Genomic DNA, 25,792 nt, shown 5'->3' with positions numbered 1-25,792 from the left:
TAATAGCTTTTTTTTATGATGCTCAGAGTTGATGTGTACACTCATTTGTCCCCAGCAAAATGATGCAAGGTCTTATTGACATTGATGCTTAAGGCCTGAGTATGCACATTAGTTCATGTACAACTTTGTGAATGGTCTACACAGTTTTAACGGTTAGGCCGGAGGTCGGCAACCCGCGGCTCTAGAGCCGCATGCGGCTCTTTAGCACTCCCCTAGTGGCTCCCTGGAGCTTTTTCAAAAATGTATTAAAATGGAAAAAATATATATTTTTTGTTTTCATATGGTTTCTGTAGGAGGACAAACATGACACAAACATTCTTAACATTTTTCAATACTGTAAAAATGTCTATAATAAATATTAAATTTCAACATTTCTGTCAACGAAGATTTGCGTCATAGCCATCGACGTCACTTTCCCGCCGAAAGCGCGCTCCCTTAGCTGGACTGATTGGCAAAAGAACCTGCTGCGTGACTGGATTTAATAGAGGAAACTGCGAAAACGCGAGTAAAAACAAACGAATTACACTAAAGGTTGGACTCGAAAGTGTTTCTTACAACTTGTCAAATAAACCTAATCCATGGATATTGACATGTAGCCAGGAGTCGTGTTTCCTGACATTTATATGTGCCTGATTTGACGCCGAGGAAATACATAAAGCAAATCTGCCTGTGAATATTTTATATAACTACAATATAGGTAACTTAGGTTTAAATCCGCGTAATTACTTAACGTTATATCAATGTTATATATATCGTCATATTGTCCATCCCTAAAACATATAGTTTTATAGTATAGTTTTTGTCAGTGTTTATTTTAAAACGCACAAATATGCAGAATATAAGATGGAAAATATTTAATAGATGATTTGTCAACATAATATATAACAATACAATATATATGGAATGATTTTACCTCAAAATCCAACAATTTGACACAAAATGATAACTGCAAATCCATGTTTCTCTGCTGGAGTCCAGCTGTTTCGGTGAATTGCACCGATCCATTTGCTTCTTTTTTCTGTAGCTTTCAGCAGTTTTTAAATATATACCTCGGGAATACCTCATTATGTATTTGTAGCCTACTTAGTCATTTTGACAGTAGGCTAATATAGCTAATATACACTTACAGCCTGTGTTGCCTTCATATAAGGCTTATATAAGGCTTTCAATTTTTTGCGGCTCCAGACAGATTTGTTTTTTGTTTTTTTTGGTCCAATATGGCTCTTTAAACATTTTGGGTTGCCGACCCCTGGGTTAGGCTATTGTCTCAAATTAAGTGCATTATGTCCTTATTATGTCCTTATTATGTTTAGTGTTACATTTAGGATCTGTTTGCTAATTTTTAAATGAAATTTAACTGAAGACACAGAATAGATGGGTTACTCTTTAACTTGCTGTTTACAAACTAATGCTTTGTGATGGCACCTCCAGGTTCTTCACACAGAACAGAGCTGATTTACATTCCACCAGGATAAAGAAATCATGAACCAGGAAACATGGCCTTTGCTCATGTCTATCATGGCGTCCAGCTTACAAGACGCAGGAGAGAACATAAGCGGCAGGTGTTTATGCATTCATGCATATACTGTATCATAAATTGCTCACTCATTCACTTCAATGACAATTATGGTGAGATCAAGTTCTTTTAATGCCAAACACAAAATTCCCATTGTCCAGTAATGTGGTTTAATCAATTAACTTGATAGTAACTGGATTACAAATGCTAAATTGTGTTTGCATTGATGTGTTAAAATGAATGTGATGTGCATATTAAATAGAACTGCATTGAAAATAATATTGATTACAATGATAAAAATAAAAAGCTAAACTTGATAAAAATATAAAAACAAAAACATATAAGATACAGTGTGTATATGAGAACGTAACAGAATGATTGATATTTCAGGATAATCCTGCATGGTCAAATCAAAGTGTCATATAGAGTTAAGCTCATAAAAAAGGAAGATCACGGAGCCTAAGGACAGTCAGGATCAGAACACCACACATTCTGAATCACGACTGCTTTTACTCGCTGTTCGCTTTTGTCACTGGGCTCTGAATGATTTGGTTTGTTTTTTTCACGACTGCTACTACAAGTGCTGAGGAAGGTCAGGAACACCGGTATGAATACGATGCCATGGATGGCCCCAAAAAGAATGACTAAGAACATGATTTTGAAGAAGGTCCTGAAGATGTAGCTTTTAGCAGCCGCGAGCACCACCACACCTGCGATAGTGGACACGGCACCCTGAATGATGGGATAGCCCAGTTTATTGATGGCATCCGTGGCTTTCTCATTCGCTGAGGATTTTTCACTTGACACAAAAGCATAGGATATGTGAGCAGAGAAGTCGACAGAAAACCCGATACAGATAACAAGATTAATCATAGACACAGAGTCTAAACTAACATCCCATAATGCCATGAATCCGGCCACTCCCACAATGACAGATGCGATGGCAAATGTTACCCAGAGAGAACAGAGAGGGTTTGGGATCAACAGGAGTGAAATGACTAACATTGCACATGTAGCAACCACTAAGTTTTGGATTGTATTACTGATGATGACGGCATATTGGTCGAAATAGATGAATGCAGGGTGGTACACTATCAGATCAACGGGTGTCTGCAACTTCCCACAATTTTCTGCAGTTTCTCTAAACACAGCCAGCATATTCTTCTCATCGATTGCTGTGCGGATGTCCACAGTCTGAATGAACATGCGTGATGCATGAATTTGATTGTTAGTGAAATTAACATCTTGACTAAAACCAGACTGATTAAGAAATGCAGTTAAATGGCTTTTGAATTGAGTTTCACTGTTTAAACTTAAACTTGCATTCTTTCCATACTGCATGTATTCACTCAGCCAAGAAACAGGCGAAATGCCTGAATCTGCCACTGGCAGATTTTGAAAACTTTCCAAACACAAGTCAAGACTGTCGCGAGCAGTTGGGTTCCAGTACTGAAAGTCTTCATCCTTTATAACTAACATGACATTGGGACCAAAGGCGGAGAAGAATTCATCTTCTTTGTCATAGTAACTACCAACATATGACCCGTCTGCTGCTAAATGTTTCAGATCTAGACCTTCCTGCATTTGGAAGCATCCATAGATACTGACTGCCAAATACCCAGCATAGATCAGACACACAAGTGTCTTAACCCACACTCTTGTCAGAAAAGGGCCGTAATAGTTTTTAAAGAATAAATCTACTGGCATTTCAAATTCCTTCAGTGTGTTTTTATCATACGCCCCACCAACACAACAACCTCCATCATCACCAGTGGCTTCTGGGACTTTCATGCAGGTCAGCCAGTGTCTGTGGCCTTTCTCTCTCCGTCCGTTTAGTGCAAGACACGCGCCGAAGAAGGTGATGTTGAAGATGTAGCAGAACAGAAGAGCTGTGCTGGTGTACACGCAGAAAGACTGAACTGAGCGGAAGGGAGTCATGAGACCGATGTAGAAAGCCAGAACATCTGTCAGTGTGGTGATAGTGATGGACACGCCGGCCTCTTTATATGTTTCTGCTAAACGAATCTCAACAGCTTTATTAACTTCAGTCTTCTGCCAGCAGGAGATCATAATGAACATGTCATCAACACCAATACCTGGAGGAAATCAGAGACTGGTGAGCCTGTGAACATCAGCTGTGAGACACCTACTAGGTGACGAAATGAATGAACTTACCGAGGATCAGAAATGGGGCTGTGGCTACAGTCATGGCAAATGGCATCCCACAGAACAGCAGCAGTCCAAAGCTGGCCAACACGGCCATACCAGCGGAGACGACGCCAAATGTAGCCACCCACACCTTTGTCCTGACACAGTCCAACCTGTGGAAATAGAGATAAATTATATAGCAAGTGACAGAAACATGTGCTTATTTGATTCTTTTTTTTTTTCTTTTTTAATATTTTTGATACCTTAAACAAGACATAATTGAAATGGTTATGGCCAGGAAATACGTAACAGAGAACAGGGGGATCACAGAGTCTGAATTGGTTTCAAACTCATTCTGTCTTGATATTGATGTAAAGTAAGACACATGGACCTGTGTAAATAAAAATAAAAATAAAAAGAATAAAAAGACACTATTCTGTTTAATACTGTATGCATAAATGTGTTTCATTGTGTGGAATCTCTAATTATTACAAATTTCTACAGGACATGACAAGGCAGAAAAAAATTAAACAAATATATACATATTCAGTTCATTATCTCTGTATATTTGAATTGCTGTCCAAATGTCTATTGGTGCTTGACTTATTTGAGATTCTTGGATAAATGTCATATTGAGGTACTTTTACACACACTCACACAAAATGGTCATTAGATAGGTCAATAGATATAATTCAAAATATTTTTTTACTTACCGTTTTTTGTTCTGTATAGTTTGAGAGGAGTTTTAGAAAGCCGTCAAGCCAGTCAGAGCTTCCAATTGTCTTCTTCTCATCTAGGAAATAAAAAAGCCGGATGGCTTTTGCACTGTTAATCTCTGAACTATCTGGCTTTAGCTCTACACCGCCAATGGTTGTTCCCAAAAACGTGTAATTATTTATCGGATATTTAATGCTTGAAGAAACAATTTCAGTAGCACTGTAATTTATAATGTCCAAAATTGCATTTGACATACAGTTTCCCTTTGATTTGGCACAGAGTTTTTCAAAAGTGTTTCCTGTTGATATACTTTTCACTTGTCTGTCTAGCTCTATAATATCGTTAAAAGCTGCTTCATTTAATATATTTTCTCCTTGCAAGCCTGTGATGATCAAAGAGGCATAAGTGCCTTCAGAAGCAAGCCGTAACTCAGAAAACTCTTCAGATTGTGGGAAATTTTCCACCACAATCTCCCTCTCCAACTTGGCAGGTCCATTGACGGGCGTAAACTGGTCTTCAATATCATTTGCCTCCCTCTCATGAAGAAAGATGAAACCAGCTCCAAGAGCAGCAGCCACAAATAAAGCTAATAAAAGAAACACACATGGATGTCTACCAACAGCACAACCGAATTTTTCAAAGGCCAGAGACAGAGGTCTTTCAATGCAATCTGTTTTACACTTCTCCATCCTCTAGATTCACTTGTCTTGTCTCGTTTTGTCCTTCTTCAAAGCGCCAGCAACACCCTTCTTTATTGACTCAGTGTTGTCATAACATACTTATAGGCTGAGCTGAGCACTAACAACTCATTTGTTACTCATTAACAAATTATGGTTACATATTAACAAACTTTCTTGTTAGCTCCTGTCCTCTTCGATATCACTGCCAGAAATAACCTGCATTATTAATGCCTAATATTTGATTTTAAGGGGCATTTTTATTTCAATGACATTTTTGTTAACCATATGTATATTTACCTTTTAAGCTTCATGAGGATGACGGCACACTGAATCATTGTTTATATTAGTTCAAAGTTTTATTGTAAACGATTGTAATTACCTTGACAAAAAAAGACTCAAGCTTCAGTATTTGACCTCTATTTTATTCTGAAAATCTCCTAATTTGGGTCAGGATTTAATCTCATAAATTGTTGTGTTTTGGTGGTCTGCTAAGATAACATACTAGCTATCCCTAAGATGCACCTCCCACCTAGCTGAGCAAATATGTAATTTTTTAAAAACATTTTGAATAGTAAATCTCACTGAAATGTCTCTTTTTTCAAGAAGAGCATTTGATACAGTTTCAAAGAAGGTGAAGTGAGAAGTTTGATGAAATAAATGAGGGATTAAATCTGTGTGAATAGAACATTGTTAGTAATTATAGAGACAAAAGAAAAGAATAATTAGAGCCATAACCAGGCCCTGTATTACCTATATTATGTATGAACCCTATATTATTCTGTGGACACCTATTAGCCATTGAGTGATGATAGTCTGGAGTGAAGTATCTCATCACTCCAGTGAACAAGGAGGGGGCCAGAGCAAATTACAGTGTAAATTCAAACACCTCTTTAATGTTAATTTTAATGATCTCCAACTGGTGAAGTTAGGCATCATTACTGCCAACGTGAATAACACAATATTTAAGTTTAGCATTAGCCACCACATTTACATTTGCTTTGATATCAGGTGCTCTGGCTCCCGGTGAACACATGCCTATGGTGGCCTATTTTCACATTTCGTTTAATAGAAACACCAATAACTAGGGCACATTCAACAGGATTCTCAGTGGGTGCATCACTGAGTGGGGAGAACCTGTTTGAAACCCTAATTTGAATGGAACGGTGTTTTGCCCCGCGACTATGCCGTCTCACAGTCACCCAGATGCCCTGCTGCATGGGCTCTACAGCCAGAACCGAACAATGTACGGGGTTCGCTAAGCTATCCTCAATAAAAGTTTGGATGTGTGTCTGTAGTTCTGAAATCTTCTTGACTTAATGACTATTTCCCTGCATTTATGTAATGTGAAACCTTTGTCGCTGACTGAGAAGACTTTACTAAAATGTGACAGGTAGTGCAAGTGATAATAACAGGAGAAGGTGGCATGAATCACCGTATTTGTTGACTGATTCTGACTTACCACAGTTTGATGGATATATATATGAAACATGACAAACTGGGGCCAAGGTCAGGAAGCAGACAGACTGACTAAACCGACCGTCTACTAGCTGTCTCACACCACAGAAGTCAGCTAAATCTCAACACAAAGAGATTCTTTCACCTAGATATCATTACATAGAGACTGTGTCTGTTCCCCAAATTAGTAAATAAATAAAACAGCAAGGTTTTCTATATAAGTGGAATAAGGAAAACATGTAATATTTTCATTAGAACATGTTTTATTTTGACAAACATCAATAACAAATGGTTCCAACCAATAAAAAAAAACAATGAACAATCAAATAAACAAACTACTACTAATTACAACACCAAATGTTTCTGACATTTCATATAAACATATTGTAACACTTATATATTAACCAACATCCGAATGACTATGTGTGTATGTGTGTGTGAATGTGTGTTTGTGTGGTTTTTTGGATATTGTTTAATTAAGAGCTTCTCTTTTTGACAAAGCATACTCTGATTTCCTATTCTGTGTGAAACCTCAGAAAGCAGTTGCTGGTGGATGTAAAACAGAGGTGAACATCACATTTCCGGCACTTGGCTTTTGGTGTACCTGTGCACCCTGGTACCTTGCATCTCCCCTTCTTTTCAGCCATAATCATCCAGTGGGCTGTGGCATCCAGGCGCACATCAGAGAGTGGAATTGGAGCAGCGGGTCCTTTTCTCCTCTTTTCCTCATACTCACCAGCAATTGTGGAACAGGGGCGACCTTTCTTGTGCTCCAGGCTCTTTCCACTTTTGCATAGGGCTTCAGCAATGTAGGATTTGAAGGTATACAACTTCATATGTTCATTCTTTCTCATGCCAGTACCTTAACAAACTCTTCGGTAGAGCAGCCATGTGGTCACGATGATCATATCCAGAAGGTGGAACACCAGCCGGTGGTACCACTTCTTTGATCTGATTTTGATCCTATACAGTGCAAGCAGTGAGTCAAGAAGATCCACCCCACCCATATTCTTGTTGTATTCTTTCACCACAGCAGGGCAGGGGACTTTGGTGATCATCTTTTGCTTGCGATCCCACCTGTCAACCTCGGTGACTGGGTGGGCTCCAGTGTAATCACTGAGAAGGGTCACTGAGCGATTATCGTACCACTTTACAGCATACAAGGTGGTTTCTCTCACCATGGCCATCTTCTGTTCAAAAGATCCACGTCCTGCTCTTTTCAGCTCAGCATCGCACATCAAGTTGACACCTGGTAGTCTGTTGCCACGAACAGTACCAGTGCAGTGAATTCCCTGCTGAGCCAGTGTAAGCACAAGAGGGACACTCGTAAACCAGTTGTCGAAAAAAAACCTTGTATTTCTTATGCTTGGGTATAGGCTGGGCCAGGCGGAGGACAACGTTGCCACTTGCTCCCACATCTGCTAGCTCAGGGGGTTGTACAACTCTCCCTGTGTAGATTTCCAAGTTGTACGGGACACCATCAGAGCCAGCCAAGACCAGAATCTTGTAGCCCCATTTCTTTGGTTTTGATGGCAGATATTGCTTCAGTCTGTTTCTTCCCTTGAATGGGACCATCTGCTCATCAACAGCCAGCTTTTCACTCATTGGGATTGATGTCAGTTTTGAGGTTAGATGAGTAACCAGTGGTCGGATCTTGTGGAGTGGATCATTATTATCCTCCTGTCTCTCTTCATTGTTATTGAAGTGCAGGTGTTTTTTGATGGCCTCCCATCTATTCAGTGTCATGGTGTCAGCTACTTGGGATACTCTGCAGGCTTTGTTCCAAAACATGCGGGTGCCTGGTAAACCAAACAATGACATGTACACCACAATCCCCAGGAACTGCTCCAATTCTTTTATGGTGAGGTTAAGCGGCTTGTTTGCATCACATTGTATCGCATACAGATTTGACTGCTCTACAATAACTTCCAGAATGTCTTCAGAGAAAAACTGCTTGAAGTACTGGAGGGGGGACATGATATCATCAGATTTTGGAAGCAGGTCCTGCCATTCTGGGCAAGCATTGAAGTGTGCATTGTGAGGTGTTCTCCATCGGGGTAGGCGTGGAACATCAACCTCTTCTACATCATCTTCATCTTCATCCTCAGACTCTGTGTCATTGTCAAGAGACAGGCATTCTCCTAAAAAAGACAGCAGGAAGCATGTTTGTCATATACCCTTCATCATACAATGACATGCATGCAAACAAACACACACACGTACGCACACACACACACACATGATACTTTGCTGACTGACCCCTAACTGACCCCTGACCTCCAAACTGTCTCTCAAACCTGATTCAGGGATCCAGTCTTCATGACTCTCCTCAACCTCACTGTCCTCATTTTCACTCTCCTCAAGCTCACTGTCCTCACTGTCAGAAGGAATGACCCTAACTGCTCGATCATGTTCCTTCCGCCCGTAAAATTGTCTTGTGTCCATTTCCTGTAAGTATCAGTAGATAGTAAAAACATTGATCATGAAAAATGCATATCTTAATGCTGACTGTTCAATGTAATTTGTACACATTATGTGTACTGTTAATAAAGAAGAGAGATAAAGTTTGCCAGAAAACATTACTCATTTAGCCAGATTATGAGATGATAGGCACCATCATCTCTGTGGCAACATAATAATAATAATAATAATAATAATAATAATAATAATAACATAAATTGCACATATATGATGCATTCACAGAGCTTCCCAGGAGGACTTGAATGCACCATGTGGTCCTAATTTTGCATCCGATCACATCTCCCCAATTTAGCATATTGCCCGAAAAAAAAGTGGTCTAACTGCACAGTGTTGCCCTGAGGCAACAAACAAAAAAACACAGTTTTAGCATATAAATAAAATCAAAATGTGTCTTTAAACAATCAAACATACTTCTTTACATACTGATGCACATACATATATTTTTTTTATATAAAGTTATTTAATTTTAAACATGTTAAAAAGTGAAATTGAACTTACCAATTGGTGGCACTGTGTCCCATGCGACTTTGCTTCCGGAAAGGACTGCCCCACCCCCAAACAAAAGGCTACAACCACTTTAGTCCCTTATTTGATTGGACAGACATGTCAGGTGATATTATACTTTTTTTTTTAATTAAAAAAAATTAAAGGGGCAGTGTGAGGTCCAAAAAGGTAGTTTGTTGCCTGAGGGCAACACCATGCCATAGAGGGTTAAAACATCTGAGATTAAACAAGACATCCAAGATAATATCATCGTGCTCATCATGATCCAGCTAAGTTATCCGGCTGATGTTATCTGATTTAATTGCGAGTTCAAAGGGGATATGTATCGATAGTAGAAACACTGATCAGCAATACTGTGATTGGCTGCTCACCATGGCCAAAGAGCGCGCTCAGTTTTTCACCGCAGCAGAGCAAGAGTTATTGCTAGAAGGATATGCTGAATTTGAAACCTTAATTAAAACGCCAGGGAACACCTCAAAGTGTGCAAAAGCCAGGAAAGAGGGCTGGCAAAAAGTAGCAGACAAATTAAATGCGCAAGTGCTCCATGTTATGGTTCTATCACTTATAACAGTATATATTGTTGTATTTATATATTGTTGTAATAATTTCATAATTGGAATTAGACCAAAATCCAGGGACCAGTAACAGCAACAACATTACTGGTAAAAGAGTTTTAAATGTATCTTGCTACACTGTAAATACTTTGTTGCTGCATTAAATTAAGTGTGCCTATAATCCAAATGGCTGGTACTGTCATTTCAACTGATTAAATATTGAGTAGTGTCAGGGCCGTGCACAGACCTTTTGAGGGGCATGTGCCGAAACTAAAAAAGCCCCCCCCCCCAACCCCAATAAATAACACAAAATAATAGTATCAAAAGCTTTATATTTATTCACTATTAATGACAGTTATATAGATATATATATATATATATATATATATATATATATATGTATGTGTGTGTGTGTATATATATATATATATATATACACACACACAGGGTTGCAGGGCTTCTTTAAAACTAATTACAACAGCAATCTTCTGTGAGCCATGTGCTTGAAGACGTTTATGACTTCAATGTGATCCACTGGGATGTCCCTCTCAACACACATTAATACACAGACTACATTCTACATGATAAAATATAAAGAAGCACAGTGACCTGATGATTCTGTAATATTTTTTAGTTACTACAACATTACTGTAGTAAAACCATGTTTTTCTATGTTGATACATGTGAAGACAAGCGGGGAGTAGTATACAATACAAGATTAAAAAAAATATCTAGTGAGCAAATACTTAACATCGTAAACATTAACCATACTGTGTGACCATATATAATATGATTAAATGTTAATGAATTAAGTGTAGGCTATCAGCAGATAGCCATCATAAATCAAATAAGAAATTTCTTAGAAATATATTTTACCTAGCTGACGAGGATCACTCGCTTTGTGTCAAAGTCAAATGCAGTTATATGTGTGGAAATGTGCAATGTGCAAAAACATCATCACATTAGGCTACGTCATCATCAATAGGTTATGAGCGCTCAGTTTTTCCTGTTGTAAAATACGTTTGGCCAAAATCTCAATTTATAAAAGATGTAATACTACTGTATGCACAGGCTATGACTAACTTAGATGGCAAATGCTAGCCCCCTCTCTCTCTCTCTCTCTCTCTCTCTCTCTCCACCGCCGGTCTCAGGCTTCAAATGCATAAAATATGAAACTTTATAGACATACTAGTGTTTCTTTTGTAAAGACAACGACTTGTAGCCAGGCCCGGTACTAGGCTTGTTGGACTGGGGGGGGCAATCACAAATTTTGGTAGGGCAGCATATCCCCCCCCCCCTCCCAAACACACACACACATACACACATACACATACACATATACACCCTGTGGAAAAAACTGTGAAAACCTAAATTACAGGACATTTGTTGTGAATTATACATTATATAATTTATAATATTATATAAAGATAATATTGCATATATAATATTATAACATTATGATAAATATAATATTAAATAACGCGATAAATGCTATTTTCAAAAAAAATGAGTTTCCACCAAAATCAGTATTGTATCTGGTCGGTATTGAAAAGTAATTTATTAATTTTGCGCAAAATGCGATATCCGTTGTGTTATTCTGTCATACTTTCTCCCTTTCTTTCCTAAACGTGACAAACGCCAGTCTCCTTTCTCTGCAGAACGCGATATATCCGCTCAACCAATCACAGCGCACCATTCCACACACTGTAATACCAATGTACTCGGCAAATGTGTTTATTTAACCATGCGGTGGCGCCAGATACTCTTTAATCGGTAATGACAAATAATTTATAACATTAACAAGACGACCCGTTGAACTCATTTTGGGAGCGACGCCTGAATGTGTTTTTAGTCAAATGCCTGTATATAAGATAAATATTGTCAAAGTTTAGACTCTGTCATTATTATATTATATCATATACACCAGAATTATAAAACATTATTACAAGCTTGCCGTTGTGAATCGGGCTGAGGTAAGCAGATATTTTTGAACACTGGTTGGTTATGTACTTGCTCAAAAATTTATTTTGGATAATTTTTAACCAAAAAAAAAGTTACAGACAGCAGCTTTAAAAAGGGAGAATGAGAATGCAACTGATGATCGATGACTGTGTGTGTGTGTGTGTGTGTGTGTGTGTGTGTGTGTGTGTGTGTGTGTGTGTGTGTGTGTGTGTGTGGTCTTGGTAAATCCTACGTTATGGGGATAAAATGTCCCCATAAAGATGGCAATATCCGAAATCCTTGTTCTTGTGGGACATTTTTGGTCCTCATCATGAGGAGAATATCTGATAAATCAGACTAAGTGATGCTTTTTGAAAATGTAAAAATGCATAAGTTAAAAATGCAAAGTTTTCTGTGATGGGTAGGTTTAGGGGTAGGGTTAGTTTAGGGGAGAGAATATACAGTTTGTACAGTATATACAGTTTTTTTTTTTAATTGCATTTACATGTATTTTATGTAATTTGGTTTTTAATATATTATTTACATGTATTCATTCATATACACACACACACATACGCTCACACACACACACACACACACACACACACACACACACACACACATATTATATACATATGCACACATCACTGGTTATTTATTTACATTTATCACCACTCTTAATGTTTTGGACTTCGTTTGATACTTAATGGCAAAAGAAATACTGCTTCATAAAATAAATAAATAAAAAAAAAATCAGTCTGATTCCTTTATTTAAGAAGCCCATAGGTTCATGAACTATACTAACACATGAACTATATACTATATGAGCATAAAGCAAATACTGGCTAAACTAGCTATGTACATCATTTGTTTTACTTTTACTCTTTCACAGAACAAGTCTTCTGCTTCTCATGGCAAAAAGGTCTACAAATTTCTCCATATCCAAGTTGTTAGTAATTGTTTTTTCATGGGCCAAAATGACTAAGTTCTCTTTTCTCTTATGTAGCATTGTGCGTCTGAAAGGAGTTAGAATCCTTGCCAGCGTAGAGAAGGACCTCTCACATGACGGAGAGGACACTCCAATCACTAAAGCTGTTACATACAATCTATGCAACTCAGGAAATGCTTCCTTGTACCCCTGCATGTGTTTGCACATTGCTGAAAGGTCGGATTTAGTGGGAAACTGTCTCAGCAACATGGGTTTGGCAATACACATTTCATTTCTGAGACCCTCTCTTTCACTACCAGCAAGAAGCTGGAGTGGGCTGAGCGTACCCAAATCTAGAAAAGATGCAGACTGTGGGAGAAGTGAGTTTACCGCCTTTATCAATTCAAGATTCTTTACTGAGAATCTACTTTCCATCTCAGCAATAGCTCTGTCCAGAATATGCAGCAATGATCTTTTCAGGGGCATACTTGGATCATTAGAGGAATCTAAATCAGTGTGACCAACAGAGGTGAGGACAACGCTGTCTGACAGGTGTTTGTTAACTGTTCTTTTTCTTTTTTGGCCAGGGATATCTGCTGTCATTTCAAACTGATCCCATGATGGATCTGTTCGCATGTCTTTTAAAGCCTGCAAGCAAGCACTGATGACTTCACTTGCTGTACACAGATTTACAGTGTTACCTTGCAACATAGCATTTGCAGGTTTTAAGACTCCAAGTATTTTCACAAGGAAATGGCCAATGTCAAAGAAGTTATGTGTTCTAATCTGCACCATCAAACCAGATGCTTCTGTTCTGATATCCATTGGTGCAGTACTACTGTGTGAAACTTCAGAGAGAATGGCCAAAATATCCTCTTTATTGTCTACAAGGCACTTTGTCACATCATAGTGGCTTGTCCACCTAATTTCCAGCAGCCTTTTAAGGCAAGGGACATCATAGTTGTGTATGACATACTGGCGATGGAAAAGTGAGTGAAGTGCTGAAGACAAATCAAAAAATTGTTCTTGCACAAGTTTCTGCTTGAATGGCATGCACCTACTGCTAAGTGAAGCTGGTGGTTGTAGCAGTGTATGTACGGTATTTCTCTACCAAGTTTCTTTTGAATCAGAGCTTGCACCCCACCTCTGATACCACTCATGACAGAGGCACCATCATAGCACTGACTGATGATCTTGTCAGTACCATAGCCTTGATCATCTAGGGCTGTAAGAATTTGTGAGGTAATGTACTGTGCATCCAACTGTTTAAGATCAAGAAGGCCAATCAGGTGTTCCTCTGGAACTGAGTTACACACAAACCTTATCATTAATGACAGGTTCTCCACATTACACCTATCTCGAGTTCCGTCACTTTTTATACAGAATTCTGGTCTGTCTGCGCTTTCATATTGTCGTTTTACCTCATTCAGCACACACTGTGCTAAAGTGTCAATTATTTCATTTTGCATGTGGTTAGAAGTGTATTTAGCATTTTGAGGTATACTTCTTGCAATTTCGGCCAATTTTGTGTCTTTGTTCAAGGTATACTCAAAAAGTTTAAGGAAAAGCCCAGTGCTATGATCTGCATTGTTAGATTCACAAAGGGTCCCTTCAGAACTCCCACGAAATGCAAGCTCGTTGACAGAAAGGAACCGCACAACTTCAGCCAATGACTTGACATAATAGCGGTTTTTCTCCACATGTGATTGCCCTAATAGACTGGATATAGTTTCACCACTGGCCTTTCTGCTCTCATACTCAGCCCATGATTTTGCAGCAAGTATGTGTCCATGGCAGGATGCATGCTTTTGAAACCCCTTATCTTTCTCCAGTGCTGACTTCCAATTTGTGTATCCACGACGAGTGAAAACGAGGTCTTTGTCATTTCCCATTCCAAATTTGCGACAAGGGAAACAAAAGCATGCATCCAGCTTCACAGAATATTCCAGCCAAGGCCTTGAATGATACCAGCCTGAATTAAAAGATCTGGCAATGCTACCAAACATGCGTTTTGGGTAAGAGTTTAACACTGGCTGTGTTGGTACAGTATCTTTCAGCCCATAGCTAACATCATCGACCCATTCATTTTGCGCACGCGCAGGCTGCACACTAGCGATCGGTTCAGACGTGCTTGAAGTCGGAGAACCTTCTAAATGAGATTCAGCAGGCACAGCTGTAGCATGACGCAAGCTGTGCTCCGATTCCGAAGAAGCAGCCCCTATGCTATCAGTGCTTTCTGCAGGTTTTTTTAGAGGTATTAAAAATTTTCGCATGGTCACGAGTGAAGAAAAGAGTGAATGACAGATGGTGTGCTAGCTAGCCTAGCTAAGCTAGCACAGATTTGAAGCAAGCTGTGTACTTCAATCAGGCAGAACAAAAAAATAAATAAAACGAAATAAGCAAATAAAGATGTATTCTGAGATTTATTTAAAAAGCTGTGTACAATAAGAATAAATGAGAACAAGAGAGAGTACGCTATCTGAGAGCGGCTGCTAATGAGAGCTCCAGAGAGAATATCCAAGAGCGATCAAACCGTTATGACAAATATAAATGCGTCGCGATGGTTAATTGGTCGAACTGACCAATTACAATTTAGTAGGCTCGAGCTCCATTTCCTGATTGGCTAAACATTCTGTTTAAAAAAAAACGACTGAGTTTCAAAAAATGCAGTGTCATTTATTCACATTTTTTTTTTTAGTCTTTGTCAGAGCCATTGAAAAACAAACAGTTTATTTATTTATTTATTTATTTATTTGCTTATTTATTTATGGTTTATTTATTTATTTATGCTAAAAGGTCACCTTTATTTTTTATAGTTTTATATATTTTATTGTTTGGTCAAATAAACTAACGTCTAACGTCATATTTAAATTTGTCATAACGGGATGGATATATAGGCTACAATTGCTTTTACAATGCATAATGCTGATGTGACCAATTTTGTATTTATGCATAAACAAAAAAGAAAATGTAATTATAATAGGCCTAGTTGGTAATAATGTAGTATTTTATTAAAATATATTTAAAACGTTGCATCCTCTTTTGCAAAGCACATGCGTTTGAAGTTTCTTTTTCAGTTTTTATTGTAAATGCATGAATGGGAAAATAAAGAAAATGTTTTATAAAATAGGCCTATATTGTACATAATAATGTAGTGTTTTATGTAAATACATTTCTCTTATCATATATTAATAAAACGTTGCGTCGCGTGTCTTTTGCAAAGCACTTGCATTCGATCTTTCTTTTTCGGTTTTTACTGAAAGAACATGCATGAATGAGAAAATAAAGTGCGGGATGTGTTTTATGTTAAAAAGATTTATTTTTTTTAAAAAAAAAAAATCTCAATGTGTCGCTTACTGACACTTCGCATTCGCAAAGCCTACGGCATGTGATCTCGAATTCAGGTCTGTCTTTATTTGCGAATTGCATTTGTCAGATAGGCCTACACTGCACACAGTATTATTTCAAAATATCCGTCTTTCTTTGCGAGCATTCGCGTATGCATACAAGGAAATAAATCTGTTGTGTTAATCTGTGAATTAGGTCTTAATATAGCTAATTATTATTAAGCCTGATATATGCACTGTTAATTTAATTATAGCTTCTTTCTTATAGTCACTTATACTGTTTGTTATTCGCATCTTTGTTCTTTTTTTTAACAAAAAGAACTATATTTTGAGTAATAGGCTAATTATAATTAATAAAGGTTTGGAGGAAAATGCATCGTGATTCATCAAGAACCGCCTTGTGGCTAACAATTATAGGCCTAATTTGTACTGGCTATTGCTTAGTAGTCTATGTGAATTATTTATGGACATAATGTACGAATTATTCATTGTTATGGAAATTACTGAGGAAAATGTTCGCTGACAGCTATCTCAGCATGCAGAAAATATGACGGCTCATCGTGATATTTTTTAGGCTACTTGCTTGAAGATTAGGTGTGCACTGACGTGTTTTCTGATTAATGTTCGTTACTTCCCAGTTCGCATGTTTTTGGATTTTAAGTCCATTTTTATGAGATTAAATATCATTATAAACATAATATTCACTTTTTTTTTCTGTGAATAAAGTGGCCTATCCTTAATCAATAGATAAGATGTTTTTAATGTTTATGTAGGCCTATTGATTTTTATTGTTGGCTGCACATTTTTGGGGGGGCACAAGGAAATTCTGGGGGGGCAATGCCCCCCCTAGCCCCCCTAGCCCCCCCTAGCCCCCCCTAGACCCGGCCCTGCTTGTAGCCTAATTATTCAAACAACAAGATATTTATTTACCGTTGCAAGACGTTCAGCTGCTCTGCTGTGGAACTTCAGTTCGCGGCACTCAGGGGGCGGAGTTAAGAGGTTTGACAAAGTGCAACACTTTGGAATACCCATTTGTTTCTTTTGCACAGGACAGTGAAGAAACCCCTTTAAGATGACTGTCCTTTGGAGGAAGTACTTGTAAGTGCATAAAGAACTTAATTTATAGTTGTGTACATATTATTTCTGACTACAATCTGACTTGCAGGAGGAAAGGCCAGACAGGCCTACTGCACAAAGTGATAAAAAGGTGGACAGTGTAGTACTTCTCCTTTTTATTTCTGTTGCATGAGGCTTGTGTTAATTTTTGTTTTTGGTTTGGTTTTGATATTTATTTTTATCCAAAAATGGCACAGGGTGATATCCGTAATCTATATAAACGGCATCTAAAACAGAAAATACAGTATTTTGACCTGAAACGCCAAAAATTAAGGGGAGAAATAGAACTTGACACTTTAAAGAAGAGAAAACTGGAACTAGAAATTGAGTTGCTTCAAAAGGAACTTCAGAGTAAGTGCTAATACACTATTTCACACAGAGGACTATTGCTGACCATGGATAACAATATATCTTATTGCAGGCAAAAGATGACCATCAATGGCTTCTATTGACATAAGCATTGAAATAAAACTCAAGGAAGTAAGCATGTTGTCTTGTCTTTTATTAATTTAATGAAGGCTTTTTGTGTGTAAAGAAAAAAATCAAATCAAAAATGGTGTTCCACAATTCTGTCCCGTGCAGCTCTGCCACTAGGGTGGTCCAAGTGCACTGGCTGGAGATCATCATCAGGCTGCACCTCCACCACAGGGGTCCTCTCCTTTCTGATGGTGGGAATATTGTGGAGTACTGCACATGCAACAATAATGCCACAGGCCCTGTCAGGTGCAACCCTCAGACCCTTCAGACACTGAAATCTTTCCTTTAGTTGCCCTGTGACACTGTCACATAAAATACATGTTTTACCGCTCTATTTATTACAATGATTTTATGTATAATAGAGTTTTAATTGGTTTACATGTTTTTTTAGTCCATTTTATTCCTCTTAACATTTTAAGTGTGTATGTCTTTAAGAAATGAATGGTTGGCCTGTCATGTCACCAGTCACATGACAGGAAGCAGGTAAAACATCTGTATAAAGAGAGCAGCATGGCAAACAAACAAAAGAGAAAATGGCGGCAGCATCAGCAGGCCGAGATCGGAAAAATAGTAGTCGGAAGTTTACGGAAAAAACAAGTCGAGGTGGAAATATCTTTTGTGAGGCGGTTGAGCACGACTGTTCTGTGAATGGATCAGAGGTAGGTAATGCTAGTTGGGCTGATATGGATTGTAATGATGAGAGGGATGAGGAGAATGAGGGGGAAGTAGGGAGATGGATGCAAATTAATCAAAATAAAGGGAGTAAAAGAGTTAGAAGTGATAATGAAGAGAAATCGGAAAATGAAGATGACGACATAGAGGGAAATCAAAGAGAAAGACCTGTCAAGTACACAATCATAGTAAGATTTAATGAGAAATCACAGAGTGACATGAAGAAAATTAACCCATTTACGTTGACAGCAGCCTTGGCGAATAAAGTGGGAGAAATAATATATGCAAAGGTGTTAAATGATGGTAACCTACTGATAAGGTGTGCAAATGAAAATCAAGTTGAGAAAGCTCTTAAAATGAAAGAGATAGGGAAAATTAAGGTGGAAAGCTCAGGGAAATTGGGAGGGAAAAATGAGGCTGGAAGTAAAGGAGTCATCACAGGAGTGCCAATGAGTGTAGGAATGGAGGAATTCAAGAAGAATATCAAAGGAGGGAAAGTAATAAAAGCTCAAAGGTTGAAAACGACAAGAGAAGGAGTAAAAAAGGAAAGTGAAACAGTATTGATTGAATTTGAGGAAGACAATATGCCAAAGAAGGTGTTCCTGGGTTTTTTGAGTTACCCAGTGAGAGTTTATGTTCCAAAACCATTGAGATGTTTTAACTGTCAAAGGTTTGGTCATATAGCTAGGAACTGTAAAGAACAGAGAAGATGTGCAAGGTGTGGGGGGGATCATGAATATGGAATGTGTGGAGCAGGGGTGCAACCAAAGTGCTGTAATTGTGGTGGAGCTCATAATGTAGCTTACGGAGGTTGTGAGATTATGAAACGGGAGAATGAAATCCAGAAAACAAAAGTAGAAAGAAAGATTACCTATGCTGAAGCAGCAAGTATGGTAAACGGAAAGAACAAAGGTATTATCAGTCAAGGGGCAATCAGGAACCAAGAGCAGGAAAAAAGATCAAATGAAAGGGTGTACGTGGATAAAAGAGACTTGGTTACATTCATTGCAGGTGTTATTAATAGCACTGCGGATGTTAAATCTAAAAACGACAAAATTCAGCTAGTAGTTAAAGCAGCGGTGAACCATCTTGGATTAATAGGACTGACGTGGGAAGAGGTGAGGGAGAACCTTGCCATTCAGTCAAGTCAGGATGCACCATGGATTGGTTAATCTTAATTATGGTAATTCTCCTACAATGGAATGCCAGGAGTTTACTGGCTAATGGTCAGGAATTCAAACACTTCATTAAAACATTGGCAGTGAAACCAGACATTATCTGTATTCAAGAAACATGGCTGAAACCAAACATAGACTTTATAATTTATGGATATTTAGGGATAAGGAAAGACAGAGATCTTGGAAAAGGCGGAGGTTGCGCTACTTTTATTAAACAAGGAATTTCATATAGACAACTGGGTGTGGGAGATGATCAGGAATGCATAATGGTGGAAATATGGGATAAGGGGGAGGAAATGGTCATAATAAATTATTACAATCCCTGCAAAAGTTTGGATCTGAGTAAACTATTGACAATACAAGGTCAAGACAAAAATAAAGTGATATGGTGTGCAGACTTTAATGCTCACAGCACAGTGTGGGGAGGTTATCATACTGACTCAAATGGAAGGGTAATTGAAGAGCTGATGGAGGATAGGAATTTAGTGTGTATGAATGATGGTAGAGGTACGAGAATTAATGTAAATACAGGGAAAGAATCAGCAATAGATCTTACCTTAGTATCTAATACACTAGCTGGCTTTGGTAACTGGGAGGTTTGGACAGGTGATACAATTGGTAGTGATCACTACCCAGTGGTTTGTTCAATTGGAGAAAGAGGGGAAGAAAGACCAGGTGATGGAAGTCCGAAGTGGATATTTGAGAAGGCAGATTGGGACAAGTTCCAGGTATTGAGTGAGGAGGCGATAATAAGGGTGGAGGTATCTGAAGATGTTGATGAATTGAATAATCAGTTTACATCAGCAATTATAATAGCAGCAGAGAGTTCTATTCCAAAAAGTAAAAATAGGAGGAAGAGAAAATTGGTACCATGGTGGACAGAGGAATGTCAGCAGGCAGTAAGGGGTAGGAATAAAGCATTCAGATTAGTCAAAAGAACCCATAATATGCAACATTTAATCCAGTACAAGAAAGCTCAGGCTGTAGTGAGAAGAACAGTACGACAGGCTAAGAGGGCTAGCTGGAGGACTTTTTGTGATGGGATAGGTAGAACAACTCCAGTGGGTGAAGTATGGGGAATGATAAAGAGGATGGGAGGTGATAGAAGGGAATGGGAATATCCGGTTATAGTAACTGAGGAAGGTTTAGCAGTATCAAACAGGGAAAAAGCAGAGAGTATGGTCAAAGCATTTGGTAGGGTACATAGTTCAGAAAACTTATCAGAGGAAGAAAGAAGGAGAAGAGAGTGGAAAATAAGTCAATATCCAGGGATATTAGAAAGGAAGGAGAGAGTAGATAGTGTAATTGATGAATTTTTTACAATGGAAGAAATGAAGAGAGCAATAAAAATGTCAAGATCATCATCACCGGGGAAAGATAAGGTATGCTATGTGATGTTAAAGCATTTAGGAGAAAGTGCACTTTTGAAATTGTTGCATCTGTATAATAGAGTCTGGGAAGAGGGAAGATTGCCAAAAACATGGAAAGAAGCAGTTGTAATTCCGATAAGGAAACCTGGCAAGGATCCATCAAAACCCATCAGTTATAGACCAATAGCATTAACCTCTAATTTATGCAAAATAATGGAAAGAATGATAACAGAAAGGTTGTCATATGAGCTTGAGAAGAAGGGAAAGATAGCAAATTATCAGAGTGGGTTTAGGAAAGGTAGGAGTACTATGGATGCAGTTGTTAGACTTGAAAATGAAATAAGGAAAGCCCAGGAAAATAAAGAGGCGGTAATTGCAGTATTTTTGGATATAGAAAAAGCTTACGATATGATGTGGAAGGAAGGAGTTCTAATTAAGTTACATAAGTTGGGAATTGGAGGGAGAGTTTTCAATTGGATAAAAGATTTTTTGTGTCAAAGGAATATCCAAGTAAGAATAGGGTCAGAATTGTCAGATCAGTATACTGTGGAAAATGGTACACCTCAAGGTAGTGTAGTAAGCCCACTACTATTCATAATAATGATTAACGATATCTTTTTAAAGATTCCAGCAGATATAGGTAGATCACTTTTTGCAGATGATGGGGCTCTGTGGAAGAGGGGGAGAAATATGGGTTATGTAGTTGGGAAAGTGCAAGGAGCTGTGGATAAAGTGGTGGAATGGGGGAAAGAATGGGGATGTAGATTCTCAGTGGAAAAAACCCAAAGTGTTTTCTTTACTAATAAAAGAATAGATGAAAGATTGAAAATAAGGATGTATGGAAAAGAAATAGAAAGAGTAGGAACATTCAAATTCTTGGGGGTACTTTTTGATTCGCGTTTAACATGGGCAGATCATATAAGAAGAATAGTGGAAAAAAGTAAAAAAGTAATAAATGTAATGAGATGCTTGACTGGTAGAGAATGGGGGGCAAGTTGCCAAGCACTGAAAAGAATTTATGTGGCCCTGATAAGATCTACGGTGGACTATGGTAGTATAGTGTATTCTTCCGCAGCTAGATCCCATTTAAAACATTTGGATGTGATTCAGGCTCAGGCGTTGAGATTGTGTAGTGGAGCTTTTAAGACATCACCTGTCTCAGCTATTCAGGTAGAGGTAGGAGAGATGCCACTGGAGCTAAGGAGACGGCATATAATAGCAAATTACTGGGTTAACTTGCAGGGGCATAATGACTCGCACCCCACAAAAGAAGTGCTGAAGGAAAGCTGGAGGAAAGAGGGAAGTAAAAAGGATAGCTTTGGTTATATGGGGAACAAAACAGCAAAAGAACTTGGGGTATCTGATTTGAATATCAGCTCTTCAATAGTACATCCAGTCATAGCCCCATGGAAGATGAGATGTCCAGAGGTAGATTGGTATTTATTAGAAGTGAAAAGGAAAGAAGAAAGTGCTGATCTGGTTGGGGTGTTTAATGATTATATTACTGGAGTATATAAAAATTTTACTCAAATATATACAGATGGCACTAAGAACCCTGAAACAGGGGTAACAGGAATGGGTGTGGTGGTTCCAGCAAGAGGAATTGAAGTCAATAGAAGAACATCTAATAATTTAGCAGTATGTACAGTGGAGATGGTTGCAGTTTTAGTTGCTTTGCGTTGGGTGGAAAAAGCAAAAATTGACAAAGTCATAATATGTTCAGACTCAGCTTCTGCTCTAGTTAGTTTAACATCGTTCCATTCAAGTCGACAGGATATTTTATTTGAAATTCTCTATTCAGTCACAAGAATTACACACCAAGGTGGACTGGTTATATTTTTATGGGTTCCGGCACACATAGGAGTGGAGGGTAATGAAAAAGTAGACAAGGTTGCAAAGAAGGCACTAAAGAAAGAAAATGTAGAAATGCAAATAAGAATCAGTAAAGCGGAAGTAAAATGTATAATCTGGGAAAAAATTAACCAAAAATGGCAAGAAATGTGGGATAGTGAGGGGAAAGGGAGACATTTATACTATATCCAAAAGAGTATTAAAGTAAATAAGGTAGGAGGTAGAGATAGAAAAGAGGAAACAGTACTTACAAGACTAAGGCTGGGACACTGTGCTCTAAATAAAACATTAAGAATGGTGGGGAAACATCAGACGGGTGTGTGTGAGGAATGTCAGGAAGAGGAATCGGTGGAACATGTAATTCTACATTGTAGGAAATATCAGAGGGAGAGAGTGATAATGGATAACAGACTTAAAGAACAAGGGGTGCAGAAAATCACTTTAAAAACAGTACTAAGTATGAATGACAGAGCACAGGTGAGAGAATTGTTGGTTTTTTTAAAGGATACTGGGCTTTATTATAGGATATAAAGGGGAAATTTTCTCCCTTTTTTTTTTTTTTTTTTTCTCTTCTCCTCTCCCTGGATGTTATAGATTAGATTGTAAACTTACTGACTGATCCACACTCCGGAACAGAAGGTGGCGGTAATGCACCATTAAACTGGATGCCAACCGCCGTTAAAAAAGAAGAAGAAGAAGAAGAAGAAGAAGACAAACAAAAGACTCACTAACAGTCACCTTAACTGGATTGTGGAGTTACCATTTGCGATCTTACCTCTCCAGTCACAACCTTACAACCTTTGGATTATCACTTCCATGGACATTTGTATATACACTGGTGGACACTCACATTGGGACTTTATCAGCACACTAGTTTTAGGTTATGGTACTTTGGAGCAGTGTTTCTCAACTCCAGTCCTCGGAACCCACTGCTCTGCACATTTTGTATGTATCCCTTATTTAACACACCTGATTTAGATCATCAGCTCATTGGGAGAGTCTGCATGAACTGAATTGAGTGTGTCATATAAGAGAGACATACAAAATGTGCAGAGCAGTGGGTCCCGAGGACTGGAGTTGAGAACCACTGCTTTGGAGTGTATACTTTTAACACAAGTTTTCCTGGTTTTATTGTGTTGTTTTAAAGTTCCTGTGAATATTGTATATACACAATTCTTATTTAAACATATAACTGTTTTATGTCTCATTCTTTTAACCACTAACAAACTCACACAGTAAAATCTGACCCCAGTTTAAATCTTGTGACTCAACCAATTTGGCTGATCGTTACAGCCCAAAGGTCATTTCAACGCGTGCCCTTGTCCTGGCTAGGAACTGCATTGAAACGGGTTTGTGGTCCGGGGTTTGGGTCAGGGAATGGCGTCATAAAATACTGCCTGCAGGCATAGCCCACCAAGCAGGATCCCATCATAAGCACCTGGAAAAATGCAGTTGTTAGACTCTGAATGAATTTATGTAATACAGTGAGCTTGATATTAAATTGTTCCTTACCACGTTCAAATAATGTGCATAAATGTGACTCTCTGAAAATCCTAGAGTCATGCACAGAACCAGGCCATTTTGCTTCCACATTTGTGATGTGGAACATGGAGTCACACACCATCTAAGATATTTTTAATCAGTCAACTGCATACTTTTTGATTACATTACTTTTGTTATTATTTCATATATTAGTAGTGTGGAATATGAATCGTAATAGTAATTTACCTGCACATTTACACTGTGAAATCCCTTTTGGTTCACAAAATCCCCTTCATTGGGGCCTGGATGGGGACGTGTGTGCAGTCTATGGCACCAATCACGTTAGGGAAGCCTAATGAAGAAATACTATAAGTCCTACTTTTTGTTATGATCATGGTTGCATGATCTTTATTAACAATTATAATGTACCTGCAATGGCAAAAAAATTCTGCTTCACAACCTGTGGTCTTAAGTGGCTTGGAAATACCACAAACAGAGCATGTGAGCGAAGCGGAGCGGTGTGACGCTCCGCTACGTTTTCCGCTCTATGGCCGTGCGCTCCACTCAGTCGCTCAACTGCCCAAGCAAGCGCTCCGTTAATATTCCGCTCACGCTCACCGAGTTGCCGTAAACCAATTCTCGCTCAGATCCCGCTCCGACATAAAATTGCTCTAGTAGGCCAAATTGTTTACTGTTTGTACCAAAATTCTTGGATAATTGTATAAAATCATTCATGCTGAGTTGCTGATAAATAGCAATTATCATGTTTCAAAACGAAATTCTTACATTCTTCTTAATTTTATTAATTGTATTAATTAAATGTATTAAATATATTAATCTAACCTTAGCAAACATACCTAAAATGCAAAAACTGAAAAAGTGTATTTGATTTTCGTTAACTTTAATTTCTGTGAAAATAGGCTAGCTGCCGTTGTTGTGCAATAGAACATTCAAAACAGGTTCATTAAAACAAACGCACACACACGAGATGAAATATGCGTAGAGCTTTACAAAACACATTTTGATTATAAATCCTGTGAGAAGCATAAAAAAGATAAAATGCACTTAAAGAATGCTTAGATTATGAACTGACGTCGATGAAATAAACACTTTCTAGTGTCAAGTTAACTGCGGGGAACTGCGGTCTATTAAAACGTCTCTTGATGTTTAATGGATTTTAGAATTCACTTTAAGAAACATTAGCTTGGACAAAGTGTCAGGCTTCAGGCTCATTCGGTGTGCCCGGGAAAGCAATCCAGCGGCAGAAAACACTCGCTCAGCGCTGGAAGAACCACTGGGGATGCTGAAGATTTTGCGGGCGACCTTGGCTAGTTGAGGGTGGGATCCAGCACTGGTTTTCCAAAATCCTAGTACA

General features: G+C 38.3%; 2 protein-coding genes across 2 annotated transcripts; both read right to left on the bottom strand.

Annotated features, from left to right (window-relative positions):
- Nucleotides 1-1,004: 1,004 nt before the first annotated feature.
- On the bottom strand, nucleotides 1,005-5,241 carry LOC125269947 (patched domain-containing protein 3-like). Its single transcript, XM_048193055.1, has 4 exons — nucleotides 4,378-5,241; nucleotides 3,928-4,055; nucleotides 3,692-3,837; nucleotides 1,005-3,612 (listed from the first exon to the last, which is right to left on the bottom strand). Exons 1-4 carry the CDS (start codon nucleotides 5,068-5,070, stop codon nucleotides 1,976-1,978), a joined length of 2,604 nt encoding a protein of 867 aa, XP_048049012.1. The 5' UTR covers nucleotides 5,071-5,241; the 3' UTR covers nucleotides 1,005-1,975.
- Nucleotides 5,242-7,395: 2,154 nt separating this feature from the next.
- LOC125269497 (piggyBac transposable element-derived protein 3-like) lies at nucleotides 7,396-9,801 on the bottom strand. Its single transcript, XM_048192391.1, has 2 exons — nucleotides 8,814-9,801; nucleotides 7,396-8,657 (listed from the first exon to the last, which is right to left on the bottom strand). The coding sequence occupies exons 1-2, from the start codon at nucleotides 8,959-8,961 to the stop codon at nucleotides 7,741-7,743; spliced, it is 1,065 nt and encodes a 354-aa protein (XP_048048348.1). The 5' UTR covers nucleotides 8,962-9,801; the 3' UTR covers nucleotides 7,396-7,740.
- Nucleotides 9,802-25,792: the final 15,991 nt, after the last annotated feature.

This window comes from Megalobrama amblycephala, linkage group LG6 (genome assembly GCF_018812025.1).
Source record: "Megalobrama amblycephala isolate DHTTF-2021 linkage group LG6, ASM1881202v1, whole genome shotgun sequence".
In the NCBI taxonomy this organism is placed as follows: Eukaryota; Metazoa; Chordata; class Actinopteri; order Cypriniformes; family Xenocyprididae; genus Megalobrama; species Megalobrama amblycephala.
This window is presented reverse-complemented; position numbering and strand designations above follow the sequence as displayed.